The 16,989-nt window shown below is 40.7% G+C and overlaps 1 protein-coding gene across 8 annotated transcripts in view; it reads right to left on the reverse strand.

Annotated features, from left to right (window-relative positions):
• The window catches only part of Bcas3 (BCAS3 microtubule associated cell migration factor), a 471,233-nt gene that overhangs the window by 264,384 nt on the left and 189,860 nt on the right, over positions 1-16,989 (reverse strand). For all 8 annotated transcript variants that reach the window (XM_060387076.1, XM_060387078.1, XM_060387080.1 and 5 more), the window contains 3 exons: positions 13,007-13,131; positions 9,975-10,140; positions 8,354-8,454 (listed from right to left, as the gene is read on the reverse strand). In XM_060387076.1, coding sequence (XP_060243059.1) covers positions 8,354-8,454; positions 9,975-10,140; positions 13,007-13,131 — 392 coding nt within the window. The remainder of the gene's footprint in view (positions 1-8,353; positions 8,455-9,974; positions 10,141-13,006; positions 13,132-16,989) is intronic.

A 16,989-nucleotide genomic window follows, 5' to 3' on the forward strand; every position in this document is an offset into this window, starting at 1 on the left:
GATGTCAGTCAGAAGCGTATCAGATAGTTTTTACACAACAGAAAAGTGTTAAGTCATTTACAGGACAGCAGCTAAGAAAAGCGGTTCTGTTAACGGCAAGGAGGTGTGGATATACGTGTAAAAAAAAAAAAAACCACTGGGAGGGTAGATCTTTGCTGTAGCAAGATCCATATTTATGTGATTATGTTTCCCATAGCTGAGAGCAGCTATAATTAATGGATTTCCCTCCCCCTCTTAATGCAGCCATTTGTCAATTCAAAAAAAGAATGCACAATCAATTTTGATGTATTTAGTAAGCAGTTTGTCAAATGCTGCTATAATCCAGTTAATATATTAATTCTTGTCATGGAGAAAATGCTAACAACTATTAGGTTTTCTGTAACTGGTTTGGAGAGAAAAATCTGTGCCTGAACTCATGATCATGCTTAAGCCAAACTCACTCTTCTATCTCCTTCTTGACCCCCATCTGTCTATGAACTGAGAACTGAAAACAAAGCTGTGACTATGCAGTGCTTCCTGCAATCTGCTCCAAATTTCACAGCACAAAAGAAACCTCAAGTTTTCCACAGTATTCAGAGGGAGAGTAGTTCAATAGCAACTGGAGCACAAGACTGAAATGGTTTTTTTTTAAGACTGTCATTTTAATATGTTTTGTTGAAATAAAATTTATTATTTACTTGTTTAAAGTATGAACGCAACATTTACAGATGTCACTGTTCAAAAACACAGGCAAGTTTACAACATTTAGGAGATTTCATTAGGAATCCTGAATCCTGTATCCTTTAGCCCTTATCTTTTTACCACCTCACCCCTCATCCCTACTTTGAAATCAACTTTCTATCCCACATAGTTATATTGGGGCTTTTCATACAAATGAGAGATTGTGTTTTGTGCCCTATTATAGTTTTTAACTAAGAATAATATTTTCCAGAGACCATCTGCGTTTGCAGAAAGAGAAAACTTGTACTCCCTGCATTTATTATGTGAAACACATTTCTATACACCGTATTCAGATTATGGCTACCACCACTGAGTCCAGGGTGGATGCCAGTTCAGTGGATTCCCAATGTTCTATATATTAGGCCCTCACTGGCCCCATCGGAATCAGAGAAGAGCAAAGGGGACAACTGGCCAGACTGACTTGGTACAGGGCTGTGTATTTATTTTAAAACTTGCAATGTAAACTAGTCCTCCAGACCATCAGCCATCCCATTGTTTTATGTCTGCTGAGAAAGGTGCCCCATGTGACAGAAAAGCACACTGAATATTTTTCTATGACCCAGAGGGCAGAGGTCACTTATTATAAATGGATAATGAGACCTAATGCAGTGCTCTGAGGATGGACAAAGAAAGGGTCTATCCACAGCCCCTGGTGGATTGGTTGTTCAGGCTTTTATTTCCTCTGCACACTTAATGGAGTCAAACAATTGACAGAAATTCTATAGAGAAGGCTGAAACTGAGAGGAACGACTGTCTTCTTGCCCTGACAGACACATACAAATAGTAATCCTGAAATGGCGCCAGAGCTCTTGGTACAGTGCAGACAGCTGTAGCATCCCCCTAAATTCCCATCTAGTCATTTATTAGCAATTAACCTCAGTGATGGAAGTGATGGCGCATCAAACCATGAGCTCCTGCCAATATCAACCCAGTACGTTACTGCAGGCAAGCCCAGCCCTGCCATCATATTCCAGCACCATGTTGTTTTGAGAAAAATGGCAAACATATATTGCTGATACCCTCTATCTTCTATCCTCCTGTCCAACGTGACAAAGCAAAATCCATGGCAGCAGGATCTATCCACTAGAACAGTGTAAATGACACAAGAAACACAGACCTTAAGGGACTACAGATTTCTGGCCAATATTTTTAATTATCACAATCAATGACTGATATCAGTGAAATCTGCCAATTCTCTGTAATAAATATTAGTACAATCAATGGAAGAAGGCCTGCTCTGAACCACTCTTGGAAAACGGCAGGTTGGAAAACAGTCTGACAGGACAGTGAGATCCTGTGAGAGTTTACGTAGAATGCTGCAACACTGGCAGATGCTTATAGGATAGAAAATACATTTTGTTTCATTCAGTTTTTTTTTATAATGACAAGAATGTGATTTGCATGTACAAAATTTATTCTGATGATCTATGTAAAGACATGAAAACAAATGGAATCTTGTTATGCCAAGTCCAGGGGTTGATATAATCCAAACTTTCATATTTAAATAGGTTACAGGTGACCATATAATACTATTTTCACAATAGGAATTAATAATTTCATAAGGTTAATCCAAGCTATAGAATGTACATGGTCCACATGAGGCCCTATAGATTCCAACCTTTAAAATCTTACAGGAAATAAACACCATTTCATGAAAAAAAAAATCTCTCTGTGGAATGGCATATGGCAACTGAAAACATTCAAATGTAAATCACTATTAAGAGTCAAACTATACAGGGCCGAATGACACACCCAGCGGCCAACAATGGACTATAAATAGTCTTTAAATAAGCCCTACATCACAAGTTTCCTCTACAAGAGAAAAACATTTTACTCTTCCTTTTCCACCTCTCCCCAGTACTGGGCAAATATTTATAATGGACAATGCAAGGAAATATTGTTGAGTGCCTCCACCATACTTGGTACATAGCACAACAGCAATGCAATCCAGGATGTCAGACTAATAGAATATGACATTGAGAGAGAGCAGCTCAGAAGAAAAGTGCTGCATATATAGCTGTTTTTTCCTGGCACTGACAATGTCAATCAAAGACATGAGTCAAAGGATATCTCTACTCAACTGCAAAAACAGTGACTCTTTATACTCGGAGGATGCTATGTGTCAGACTATCAGAATACAATGTACTTGGGAATAAAGATGCTTAGACTAATGATTCCTGATTTCAGACATCCTACATGTACATTCTTCATCCTGTATCTTCTACCCCTGTCACAAGACCAAGATACCACTGACTTGGTAAATACCACTTTTGTTTTGAAAATTGATGAATGACTTATAAACTTATCAATGAACTATATGTAAAATAAAATGAAGCCCAATACTAGATCTAAAGTAAACTCCCCCCCCTCCCCTTTTTTTTTGTCAAGCAAGCAAATCAGTGGCTGAGAAGACATGAGGTTTCAGGGAATACAGCCCCAAGGTAAGTGCTAGTACCAGTGTGGAGAAAAAAAAAACAGGAGCCAAGCACAGCAGGGCCTATCGTTTGGAGGCAACCTCTCAATACAGGCTGCCTGTCCCATGTATGTTACCTTAACCGTCATACTTACACACACACACACACACACACACACACCCATAAAGTGGTGTAATACCAGAGATGCAATAGAGATCCCAGGATACTGGCACTGTCAAGACCATGGAATGTCCACAATTAGGATAGTGGCAAGTATGGAGTATAGCTGACCTGGGCATACAAGACAAGTTGTGTGTGTGTGTTTGCGTGCACCCAGGAGCTCTGAGGCATGGAAGATCATGAGGGAGACCCATGTATTTGACATGTGCTTTTTACACTATTGGCTTTTGGTTTTGCTTTGATCTGACTGTAATTGTGTCCCTATTCTTCACTTTTTAAATAAGAAGCAATATTACTTTTTTTTTTATTTTAAAGGAGCCCATAAGACAATTTAGATATTTTAATGAGAATTCAACCTATAAAGCATTAAAATTCTTAAGGACACTGGAACAACTTTTAAAACTGTATTGCCCTAAAAGGATAGACATCGGAAGCCTGCTAGTTGATAAGGGGCCCTAACCACTGTGGGCAACACCATCCTAAAGCACACGAGCCTGGGCTGCATAAAAAAGGATAGCCGAGCAGCTAGTAAGCAGTGTTTGCTGCTTTGGTTTCCCTCCAGGGTGGGCTGTCATCTTTGAGAAGATAGAAAACTGTTCCTTTTAGGTTCAGAAACACACATTCAACTTGTACAAAGGGTCTTTTCAATTTGGTATCCTATTTGGGGACTGGAAAAACGGCTCTGTGCTTAAGAGCACTTGCAGTTCCTTTTAGCAGTACTGAGTTTGGTTCCTCATACCCACATCTGGTGAGTCCCACTACCTGCAACATCAGTGACTCAACATCTTCTGGCCTCTTCAGGTATATCTGTGCACATGCATGTGCCACACGCGCACACACGTACACACACACGCACACGCACACACACACACACACACACACACACTTTTCTTTAAAGACAGAAAATTGTTCCATCAAAATGAAGAGTTAGCTTGCACAAGCTTCCAGAGATACAGCCTTCTTTTCCTTCACAAAGCCCCATGGAACTCTAAACCATGCAAAATTTTGAGGTTGCCTTTTTTTTTTGGCATAATTTCCTTGAAAGTTATCAAACTGTGTCATAAACTAGCAATTAAGGCTTTGTTTAAAGGAGAAACAAAATTCTAACGTACAGGTATGTGCTCTGGTTTCAATTTCCCTTGGTTCAATATACTGTAGAATCTTTGTGATTTTTTTCATTGGAGTATGTGTTCACATGGGATCATATGACAGTACATTATTTAGGAAGTGTCCGAAGTCTGATACTTTCTCCCCGGCGGGATTGGACCCTCTAATGCAACTGAAAACAATGCTGCAGCTTAGTGACTTCTTCATATACTACTGGACCTCTAAATAAGCTTTCAAAAATATAATCCTTAGGCCCTAAGTTAAAATTACAATTTTGAAGGTAGAAAGCAGACTACAGAAAAAGTTACTGAGTCCTCTGTGGTGGTACTCAGAGCTGATTAATGGTTGCTGGTCTAGTTTCAGTTTTGGCAATGAAAACAGCTTATTTTTAAAGAAAAACATAGTATCAAGACTAAATCCCTAATATCTACAATAATTTTATTCTATTTTTTATAAATATATTTCTGTGTATACTTTTGGGAGTGTGATACTTTCGGGAGCCAGAGGAGGATGTCACACTCCCAGAGCTGGAGTTACAGGCCATTATTAACTAGCTGATGTGGTAATGGGAATTGAACTCAGGTCCTCTGGAAGAGCAGTAAGTGCTTCTAACCGAAGAGTCACTGTTCCAGCTCTGCAACAGTATCAATAAACATTTCACCAAGAATTATGTCCAAAAATGTATATATTCTTCACTTTTACTTCTACTAACTTAAACACCAAGATCTGCACACAAACTCACGATCTATTATGCTTTCTTAAATTATTGAAAATAACAATCTTTAATCGTTCCACAAACAACTCGAATGTTATCTCAGCCTCACCACGACATCTGAGTGAGCCATTTGAACATGACCCTGTCCCCCACGAAGTCCGATAGGACTCCTCCACTCTGGTCTTCTCCTGAATACTACAATGGTGAGGCACACAGAAGTTGGAGGGTTTGCTTGCTTCATCTTAACGGAGGGTAAGAAGTCTGTGGAGGCAGGTCTCTACTCTCTGCCCTCAGCTGCATCTCTGCTTCAGTGTGGAACAAACTGTTTATGAGAAGAGTGTATCTGATATGACGTGGGGAGTCCTTGCTAACTTCCTGCAGCATGTTCTCTTCTCCCTGAGAAAGGCTCTTTCCTATTTCTATTTACATCACCCTTGCCAATTAGTATATCATTTCCGGAGTTTGCTACACATTTCTATAGATCCAATGACAAAAACCAAACACAACAAGAACAAAAAACCCAAAATAACCCTGCAACATTTATGAAGTTTACATTTGAATGCTAGAGTTCAATTAAAAATAGTTTTAAAAGATTAGTTCTCAAAATATCTCTGAATTGTATGAATGGTAAACCCCCACAACCTTCATTGCCAGGGACCAATCACAGAACGCAGCACACCGAAGACAAGGGCTCTACAACACATCACCAAGGTGATTTTAAATTTGAGTAACTAAAACCAAAGACACCAACACCACCAGAAATGTTAAAAGTGTGTTGTGGTTGGTGGAGTATCTTCCCAGAGTTATGTAGCACAGGGGCAAGTCTAAAACTCTTAGGCAAACACCTTGAGTGTGCTTGTAAAACTTGAAAATCCAAACTCATCTTCTATCACTGCAGAGGTGACGGAAGCCTGACAGAGGGTTCTTCTGGTAAAGGTGCTTGCTGCCAAGCCTGCCTTCAGCACCTGACAGGCTTACACAGTCGGTGTACGGCAGTAGAAGGGTCTGGAGACAGCAGAGTGGACTTCTGAAATGGCACTCAGTGTTCAGAAAGGAGACTTGGTAGTGGAGCGCCTACCTACTGTGTGCAAGGCACTAGTGACAGAGCTTATCGACCATGTGCAAGGACTGAGTGGGGCAGTGTTTGCCTACTATGTGCATGGCCTTCGGTTCAACCTCCAATGCACACACGGCTTCTGAACATGTCACTGCTTAGCAGGAAAGCACCTGATGGCTAGTTCTCGTAGCTGTGGGCTTTGTTAAACTGGAGGAAAGTGTTAGGGGCAGCCACAGTCAAAGAGTATCGATAAGCTTTCTCTCTGGTATGAAAAATAAAGAGATGTAGTTGTAGCTTTTAAGTTTCCTTTATCTTCTTAAACACTTCCAACTTATCACTGTCTGCCAGCTAATTAGAACTAATGGGTATCAGAGCAACAAAGCAAAACCAGTTTAACTGAGTCAACCACACATAATTCAATAATTAGACATTTTGCTTTTTATAAAAAAGCAATAAAGTTGGGCCCTGGTGGCGCACACCTTTAATCCCAGCACTCTAGAGGCAGGAGCAGGCAGATCTTTGAGTTTGAATGCATCTTAGTCTGCAGAGTGAGTACCAAGAGTCAGGATTACGCCTTGTCTCCAAAAACCAAAAACTTAATTCAAAAATACTAACAAATTTTCTTTACAATCATGTGCCACATTTGTTTGATATCACCTGATAATATGATTTAAAAACTAGAAAACAAAAAAAAAAACTAGAAAACACTTCTAATATACTCTACTTTTTTAAAAAATATATATAATTTGTTTATTTATTTATTTACATTAGTGTTTTGCTTGTATGTGTTTTCTGTGGGTGTCAGATTCCCTTGGAACTGGAGTTACAGAGAGGTTTTAGCTGCCATGTGGGTGCTGGGAATTGAACCCAGGTCCTCTGGAAGAACAGCAGTGCTCTTAACCCCTAAGCCATCATTTCTCCAGCCTGTATTCTGCTCCTTGAGCAAACCTGAAATCCTCATCCACCCCCACCATGCTGCAGCTCACCAGTTATGCGATTACTCGTACTTCAGAGCACACTCCTCACAGCATGAGACACTTATCCCACTGTTTCTGACTTTCCTTTTTCTCTCCAGTTGAATACTACAGCATAAAGCTTAACACACTAGGTGACTGTTCTTTGTAGTGTGTCTGACACAGAGTAGGCACTTGACAAATATGAGCTAGAAAAAGCAGAGTTCAAATACATGAGAGTAAGACTGCCAACTATTTATTACTTGTGGCATTTCATAAATGTAGAGTAAAGCCTATAAATTTTTCCTGATTACAGTATAATATGTAACACATTATAAAACAAAATAAAACACCTGTACAAATATTTTAACTCAAGCTTAGTAATTACTAGCAAGATACTGCATGGAGCACAAGAACCACCTTTAAAAACATGTTGTTGTTGATTTTTAGAAAATTTTAAAAGCATGCAGTACTCAAGCCATCAGGTTCAATTGTGATTCAGTATATTCCACACAAATGAATCATAATTGTAAAGCATTTTAAAATCTATGAAGACAAAGTAGACTGTAAATATTACAGCAAAAGAAACACAAGAACCCAACTGAGACGAGAAGCACGTGCTAGACGCTGGTCCACAGTCAGCATCAAACCCAATCGATGAAGCTGGGACCGTCAAGGAGTCCAAACAAAGCTGCCCAACAGGCAGAAGCTGCTGCCATGGTGTTCTGGGATAACACCTGCTTGTTTTTATTCTAAGGAACAAGTCCCAGGTGCAGTGAACCTGTTGCACATCCTGTTATGTCACACGTTGTAGGTAGTTTTGTTTTGTTGTTTGTTTGGGTCTTTTCCATACCTCTTCAGAGTTATAGTTCATGGGAAGAAAAAAATGCCAGCTGAAGATACATACTCATAGAGGTGTTTAACAACTATGGCCCTAGCCGGACATTGGTGGCACACACCTTTATCCCAGCCCTTGGGAGGCAGAAGCAGGTGGCTATCTCTGACTTCAAAGCAAGCCTGGTGACTGGGTTCCTGAGTGAGTTCCAGGAGTTATAAAAGCAGAGAAAGAAGCCCTGTCTCAAAAAAATAAAAACAAAGAATTATGGGCCCTGGACTAATAATATACAAATATGCTTTGTAAGCCAGAAAGTTCTGAGAAGATGATCTGGAAGAAAACACAAAACGTAAACTTAAGAGGCATACTCACAGCCAGCCAGCAGGAGCTGGTAATACTGCACTGCTTCTGCGGCCAGGAGAAGAGGGTGATTCGCGTTGAATGGAGGCTGCAGCTCATTCCACTGAGCCGTTCTAAGGAAACAGCAGAGAATATTAATATTCAAGCTTCAGAGATGGGATGTAAATCACCGGCAGAGGCCGATAGAGACTCAGACAAATCAATGTGTAATCAATAAAAGCAGAGCTCTTTAACTAGATACACAAGGCCAGGAACTTTAAAACTAAAAAGGTGCAATGTGCCACAGATAACGTGAAGCCAACGTCGCCTTATCAGAACTAGAGAGGAGAGGAAGGGCAGTATTTAAACGCAACTACAGAGATGCCATTCTATCTCATTTTTGACCAGTGTTAGACATGTGCAACAAGAAACAAAGTAATTAAAAGTGATGAAAATAAAGGAACTGTCTAAATAGACAACTTACTTTGGATCTAATCAGCTATTTCAACAGAGAGACTGCAAAAGTTTAATTAGATCTGCCTGATTTTAAATAAGCTTGATAAATCAGATACTGACCAGATCAACCCCCCACAGTGAATACTAGTAAAGAATACTGGAGCCTCAAGAAAATCAATACACTACTTTAAAATGTCAAAAGGAGAAGGGTCATCTTCATATCCATTTTCATCTGTTTCCTTTCATACATGCCGGGGGACTGGTTTTCTTTCCTCCCTTGCACAATTCACTATATTAAGTGGGTTTTATTCCAAGTATCATTTCTTCCTCTTTGTGCTAGCTTATAAAAATTCTATGCATTGGATGCATTGAGATAATTTTAAATCTTTCCAGAGTGCCTGGCCATTGTATCCTGGATGATCACTTTAAGGAGACCGTAGGATCTCTTTGTAATAGTTCCTGGTTCCCTTAATGGCATTATTTCTGAGGAGCATGTGAGACTATAAGAAGAGATCAAGAAGCAGAGGACACATGTTCAAACAGCTGTAGGGACGTCTCAGCCACTAAAGGCTAGGCTCATGTCAGGAATATACAAAGCTGGAACAGAGATGCTTTTTGATTACATCCCTGGAGCACTGCAAAATATCACCACGCACAAATCTGCGCGGGAATGCTTACAGGAACAGAGTGGCAGTGTCCTCCAGCTAATGGACGGTAAGCAAAATGTGCTATGCCTATAAGAGATGGCATTAATATGCACCCATAAAATATGCTAACTGAAAGAAATCACACAAAAGATAATATATTACATGATTCCAGCATCCAGTGACCAGAGCCTGCAAAGGTGGGCAATAGAAATCTAGAGCTGAACGAGAACTGGAAAGTTCCGGTGCAGGATTTCACTATCTGATTAGGAAAAAGTGACTGCAGAGAGGAACATACATGACTTGCAGTGCTTACATTTCACTGCATGTAGGCCCTGGCCAGTGAAAAAGAAATGGACTTAAGTCTGCCCAGGCAAAAGAAGCCAGGCAACAGTGTTTAATCTCACTGTTCCAGATTCTAGTGACAAGGTCAAGGAAGAAAATCATATATACAAGTAAATGTATCCCGGTGAATGATCCACAGCCAGGTATGCATGCTGAGATATGACAACACATATTCCTATGAGGAGGCCGGGGGGAGGGGGGAGAACTACCTAACAAGTGTCCAGCTGGCGCGGGGTGACGTCATCATCTCCAGTGGTGTGTCGTCGCTTATCTTGGGAGCAGTACTGATTGGCCGGGGCTCAATCATGTGCTCCACTAAGGTCCCGTAGCAACTGATGATGTAAAGAGATTCAACTACAACTTGTTTGGACTGATCTGCAAAAAGAGAATCAGAACAAGACACATGATGGCACAGAAAGGTCACAGGGGGCTTTGGACATTATTGACCCTACTGTGTGCAGTGGGGCTGCTGAAAGAAACTGGAAAGAGCTTTGTCCCATGGCGTCTGCACAGCCTCTGAAGGTGCTTTGCATAAGCAGATGCCGGCGAAAATGCTGCAACACTGTCAGAGATCAACAATGATGCCATTATGCTAATAATTGTAGTATAGATAAGCACTATGTTATACTATGGACTTTCCCATTACGAAAAATAAGTGACATGGAGTAGGACATGGAAGGACCACCTGAGAACAAATGATCTCTCCAATAAAACTTAATTACTCTGGCTTGAACAACTGACCTGCAAGTCACATGTAGCTATGTGTGCTACTAAGTAATTTGAACAGTTCAACTATATTTTCTTGGGAGATTAAGTTTAGCCAAGAGAGAGGAGGCTCACCAGATATGAGTGTGTGCTGTACAAATGCTAGAGCATGAATATGAATCCACAAATCCCAGCAACAAACAAAACCCTCCAAAAAGCCCTCCAGAAGGCATAGTCAAATGCATGCCTGTAATCCAGCACAGAAGAGAGGAAGAGAGGGAGGATCTCCAGGCTCAAAATGGCCGTCAAATGAGCTCCAGGCTCAGGAAGGCTCTGCCTCAATGGAAGAAGGCAGAGAATCATACAGCAGAACACTCTGGCACGGACATATACATGCACACACCTACACACACACACACACACACACACACACACGTGCTTACACACAAAAAACAATTATTAACATTTGGATCAAAACAAACAAACAAAACCACATTACTTGTCTGTGGCAGGTCCTCAGTTGAAATAAATACAGCACTCTCGTGACAGAGTTTAAAACAAGTGGGCAACGAAGCAAAGAAATTTTGTTGCTTTCTCTCAATTTGCCAGTAAACTGGGAACAATCCCTCCTTAAACTAGTCCTTAATCTATTCCTCAATGATATTACTGGCTGCTGTAGTAATGGAGGGCCAGTCGTCCTTAGAGATATCAGCGGTGGGTTCAGCTGTAACGCAGTGACTTTGTAAGGCTCACACACGTGCTCAGTGCCCCAGCAGCCTCCGTGCTCAGGCTCATGTTTTACAGTAAACTGAGGAGAACTTAAGATCTCTTATGGACATTGTGTGGGTCATCTTATCTCTGTGTCAGACGAATCAATTACAGCTGATTTGAAAAAAATAGCCAATGACCAGCCAGTGGTACATAAAAGAGTAGTAAGCTAAAGGGGTAATTAGGACAGAAGGGAGAAGCATCTGAAATCGAGCTTTGCAGGTTTTAATGAATAACAAAAAAGTCCTTCCGATAGCATCATTAAACCAAAGACAGTAACAAAAAAATAAAGATGGGATAAGAAAATGGGAGGCTTGCCTACTCCACAGAACCCTTCCCAATTGGGAAGAGACACGTTGTGCTAAGATCCAATTACAAGGGAGTGGTCAGTGAAAGGTGATAGCCAGGGAAATGGCTGATGTCTGACTGCCAACAGTGAGCAGGGAGCAGAGCCATTTTTGCCAAAAACAAAACCAACTCCAGGGAAAAGCCAGTGTGTGACCTAGTTGAACGACAATAATCAGGGAGAAATCATAACATTCAAAACCACATACTTGGTGTTTGAATGTAGACATTTTCTTCTATACAAAGACCACAGAAAGACCCTAAATCCAAGCTCTCTCTATATATATAGATGATAAAGAATCACATAATTACAATACTTATACAAACATTCCAGTTATTGATTCTGGTGATCAAGGCAGAGATTAAAAACTTAGCAGTTGGGGCTGAAAAAATGGCTCACTGGTTAAGTGCATTCATTCTTCTTGCAGAAGACCCAAGTTCAATTCCCAGCACCTACACAGTGGCTCACTAGTGCTGGTAACTCCAGTTACAGGGGCTCCAAACCATCATGTACTTGGTGTCTATACTTACATGAGGCCAAAACATTCATGCACTTAAATTCATTAAAAATAATTTTAAATTAAAAACAAAATATAAGAACAGTAATACTGCCAACTCGAAGAAGCAATAGCCACAGAACCTGCCATCTAACAGACTGGCCTCTGTGTTTGGTTTGTTTTAAGGTGGCAGCAGCTTGGGGGCAATTGCTACACTTTGAGAAGGGTGAATTCAGTCCCTGGCATAACATCAAGCTGCCCAAGAATGCCTGTAACTTCCACCACGGGGCATCACCTGCAGGCAAATGCGTTCATACACACACCTATTCAGTAGCTAACATTAGCAAGACTGGTTGATTCCAAGTCTCCCATCAGTAAAATAGAGCTAACAAAGATTTTCCCCTTCCTACTTCAGAGACAATACTGTGAAATTAGCATGTGCAAATGTGAAAGTAATAGAGCGGGCACAGCACTGACAGCCCTGAGACAAAATGTGCACACCATTGAAGAAAACGAAGGCAAAAATCCGCCAATGGGTCCAGGTGTGAGGCTGTATAAATTTAAAGGCTAGCACTAGACAGGTAGAGGATGGTGGATCTCAGTGAGTTTGAAGATAGCCTCATCTACAAATTGGATTTAAAAACAGCCAGGGGTACAAAGAGTGACTTTGTTTCAAAAATAAATAAAAATATCAGTGGATGGTAAATTCACTTCCCATTTGTGAGAGAAACTAGTTTTAATCCTTTGAGAGACATGACTAGTTAGGATAGACATGCTAGATAAAAAGAATTTTTTATTTTAGTAATTTTTATTTAATAAAAAGTAGTAAGCTATTGGTTATAAAACCATTCTAGGGGAGCTGCTGGCTCTGTGTTCTAAAAGGTGAAATGCTGAAAGGTAAACCAGAACATCAATGAATCACGTACCTTTTTCCCGTTTCAGACCCGCGTTGTTTGCAAACCACGACCTAGAGGTCCCAAACGTTGCTGCCACGCAAAACTCGCCACCCATCGACTTGCTCGGTGAGATTTGTGGAGGTGGCTTGACTTTGCTTAAAAAGCAAAACAACATTTAAAAATTACCATGACGAAACCACAAGATTCCAGATCATGAAATATTTCCCCCAAATTTAGCCCTGCCACTAATTATTCAGATGTTACAGCACAGTCATGCATTTTCCCTCAAAGAATGACTGGCCAGTGGTATTAGACAATATCATGGGTGAAATTTAAACAGTATCAATGTTAAAGAGTCTGGTTAACAGACTTGGGACTAGTGGCACTAGCCTGTGGTCCCAGCTACTTGAGAGCACGAGGCAGGCGGCATGCTTTTTTTGTGTCCCAGTTCTATTGCTAGCCTAGGCAACACAGTAAGACAGTGTCCTTTGAAATGGGTGTTGGTTTTGGAATTACAGCCAATCCTTTCAGGTGGTAAACATTCCATTGGAAACTATAAAATGGAGTAAAGAAGGGGTGGCCGTATCTCCAACATTAACAGTTCATTCTGACATCAAGAGAAGAGTCTACCCATCTAGAGACATGTACGGAAATGGTGATGATTCAAAAAAAGACTTGGCAGTGCTTGAAGCCTTGCTGCTCTGCAGAATCAACACTCTAGAAGATCTAATGCAATGACCCACTGCAATTAGAGCCAGCCACCTTCAGAGCTGTCATTTAAATTCCTTTCTTTTCTTCCTGGATTCATGATTGAACTGTTTTGATCTGGGAAAAGATCAAGATAGAGCTAAATGCTGAAAGTTTACCAAACACAAATCTGTTCCCATTTTGCTGTGACTGAGGGAGCTCACACTAACCACAGGTACTAAGAATTTGTTTTCCTACGCTGCTTGACACATTTTCATAACTATGTTCTACTTTGAGCATTCATCTTCTTTCAAATCTTGAATTTCTGTTCTCTTGTCAATTATCAAATGTCTCAAAGTGTACAAGGAATTTTTCACCCACTTTTCATAGATTTTCCTTTAATTCAGAGCCCAGAAAATGACCTCACTGGCAAGAGGGTGGGCCTGGATGGACACATGAAGACAGGGCTGAAGCTCAGCTCTTCAGTGGGTCCTACTGTGAACCAGCATGACTGCCACTTCTGTTGCCCTGTGTGTGTGCGTGTGTGTCTGTGCCTGCCTTCCATTTTGAACCAAATCCATGATAGTGCACTTGGTAGTGTATAAAAAGGCTACTGCTTTCAACCACTCATTAATACTCACTGAACACATCATTCCCACAAAATCACACACACACACACACACATACACACACCATAAAAACCAATTGCGGTCAGCCTCACAGAATCAGTCTTTGAAGAATGATATCATGGGTGTGGTCCCACACTTCTCCTCTGCATATGTGCAATGACACATTTGCCCACCAGCGATAGACAATATCATGGGTGAAATTTAAACAGTATCAATGTTAAAGAGTCTGGTTAACAGACTTGGGACTAGTGGCACTAGCCTGTGGTCCCAGCTACTTGAGAGCACGAGGCAGGCGGCATGCTTTTTTTGTGTCCCAGTTCTATTGCTAGCCTAGGCAACACAGTAAGACAGTGTCCTTTGAAATGGACTGTCCTTCCTCTGATATTCTAGCACAGGTACGCGCTGCTCTCCTGCTATCAGGGTTGCCAAACTTCTGGCTGGCTTCTCCGCATGTGCTACCTTAGACTGTGTGTTGCCCTCCAACACTTCTCACTCCATCACTGAGCTCCTAACACTGAGCTAACAAGCTCCTGTGATGCCAGTGGTGACGTCCCCCTGGCCCCTGTACCAAACACAAATCTTAGGGGCTTCGACATCAAAAATGTTTTAGCCCTTAGGGGCTTCGACAGCTAAGGGGAAGAGGCCACTCAGAATTTTTAATTCATTTTATCTCCTCAGCCTCCAATAAAGAGTCTCTCTAGGAAGTATTTGAAGTTGTGGGACTAGACCAACAGGAACCACCGATACTACAGCTCAAATTTGCAAATTACTGGATGGGACTTTTGCAGTGGTTGGAGTTATTTAACCCTATAATAATAAGAAGTGGCTCTGCCTTTTCTTGAGAGAAAATACTATGGTTCCTTTAAAGTATTTAAGCACACTCAAAAAAAGTAGTGAGACAAAAGACCAGGAGAAGTGGAAAAATTATAGGGCATCAATGTATGCTTGGAGAACATTCTATACATTTATCATCTTACTCTCTACCAAGCCTGGCAACAGCCAAATTTTATTATACTTCTATAGGCTTCACATAATTACATTCTGAAAGCCAGCACCAACGCAGTGCTGAGTTTGTATACAAACTCACATGTGTGATGAGAAACAGTATTGTGTGGTAAAATTATGTAGAATTCATGAAAAAATTTATTGTTTTGGTCCTATATTTCATCATTCAGCCTTTATCTGGTGATAGAGATCAACTGATCTCATGATTTCAAAGTCAAGCTGAATAAAGATCATTCTTTTCCACGCTCATCACAGGCTGTGGTGCTGAACATGGGAGGAAACATACTTAAGGGAGCTAGTTCGCATCAAGTTATTTCCATCAGTCAACATCTGGCATGATTTTGTCATTTAAGCAAAACAGAATCACAAACTATGTGAATGCATGTAGAAATGTTCTAGAAAAATAAAAAGATAATATAATAAAAAAAGATTGCTACTTGGAAAACATTTTTGATGTGATCTACTCAAAGTCAGAAATTGTAACCCCGGCTCTGCTTGCCCCTAATCTTAATTTAAAAAACTACGTGGACGAACGCATAGTAAGAGCAAAAGTCTGCCCATGTGTGTCTGCAGCAGGCAGCACATGACCCTTTCCACAATGACCCAGAGTATTTCTATCACAAAATAACCTTCTGTTGACAGAAAAATGAAAGAAGGAAAGCACTTACATAAGTAATGGAACAGAAAAGGGGCAGCCCTATAAATCGTGCAGACTTTCAGACTCCTGACCTGACCTACACAGGAAAGTTTGTAACATTAACCTCTTTCCTGCGTGCTCTCAACATCCTTCTTCTCAAAAACTGGTTCTCAACAAGTTCCAGTCAAGAGAACACTGGTCAATTTAAGATGATATCAAATAGTACTTCCATTTTAATTGTTGCACAGAAGTTGAACTGGAGTGATATACAGATTCATTGATGAGCTTAGAGAGAAGTACTACTGCAGAACACAGCATGCACACCGACAGTTTATGCCGAGACATATGGAAGCACGCAGGCAGTCCTTCATACAAGTTCCTATTGATACCTCTGGCCTCTCCACTACATTGAACACCTGGACTACCTCTTCAGCAAAAACATAAAGAAAAATGAAATGAACACATTTGCCAGTCACAACACAATAACAATTATAAGATACCACATGCATTAAGCCCTTGCTAAGGACCCAAGAGAAAAGCAGAACACACAAGCACAAAGCAAAATAAACACAGTGGTAAACAAAAAATGGGAGTTTAATTCTGTCACTTCCTCTGAGAAAAGGCTTAAGAATGGAAACTATTTTCTCAATGCCAGCTCACCAATATCCCACCATTTCCCAAATATTGGAATAAAGCTCTCCTCACTATCTAGATTAAACTGAATTTCTCTTGCCTGCTTTACAACTGAATGCAAATGAGAAAAAACAGAAACAAACAAACAGCAACGGCAAAACCCTTAACTCTAGAGACACCTGCTTTCTAAACAAAGGACCGTGTTTCCACTCGGATAGCTGTGCCACGCACCGCCACATACAGGGACCTAAGGCTTCAGCAGTAGGAGGCCCACTCAGCAGACCTAAAGCCCAAGGGGCTGAGAGAGGAATATAGTGGCAAGAGCTCAGACAGAGCATCCTTTCTTTTATTTTCAAGGATGTAAGTGAACTGTCAGTATTTGAGTTTGAGTGGAAGCAAACATTAAGAATTTCAATGGATGA

The sequence above is a fragment of the Meriones unguiculatus genome, chromosome 7, assembly GCF_030254825.1.
Source record: "Meriones unguiculatus strain TT.TT164.6M chromosome 7, Bangor_MerUng_6.1, whole genome shotgun sequence".
Classification (NCBI taxonomy): Eukaryota; Metazoa; Chordata; class Mammalia; order Rodentia; family Muridae; genus Meriones; species Meriones unguiculatus.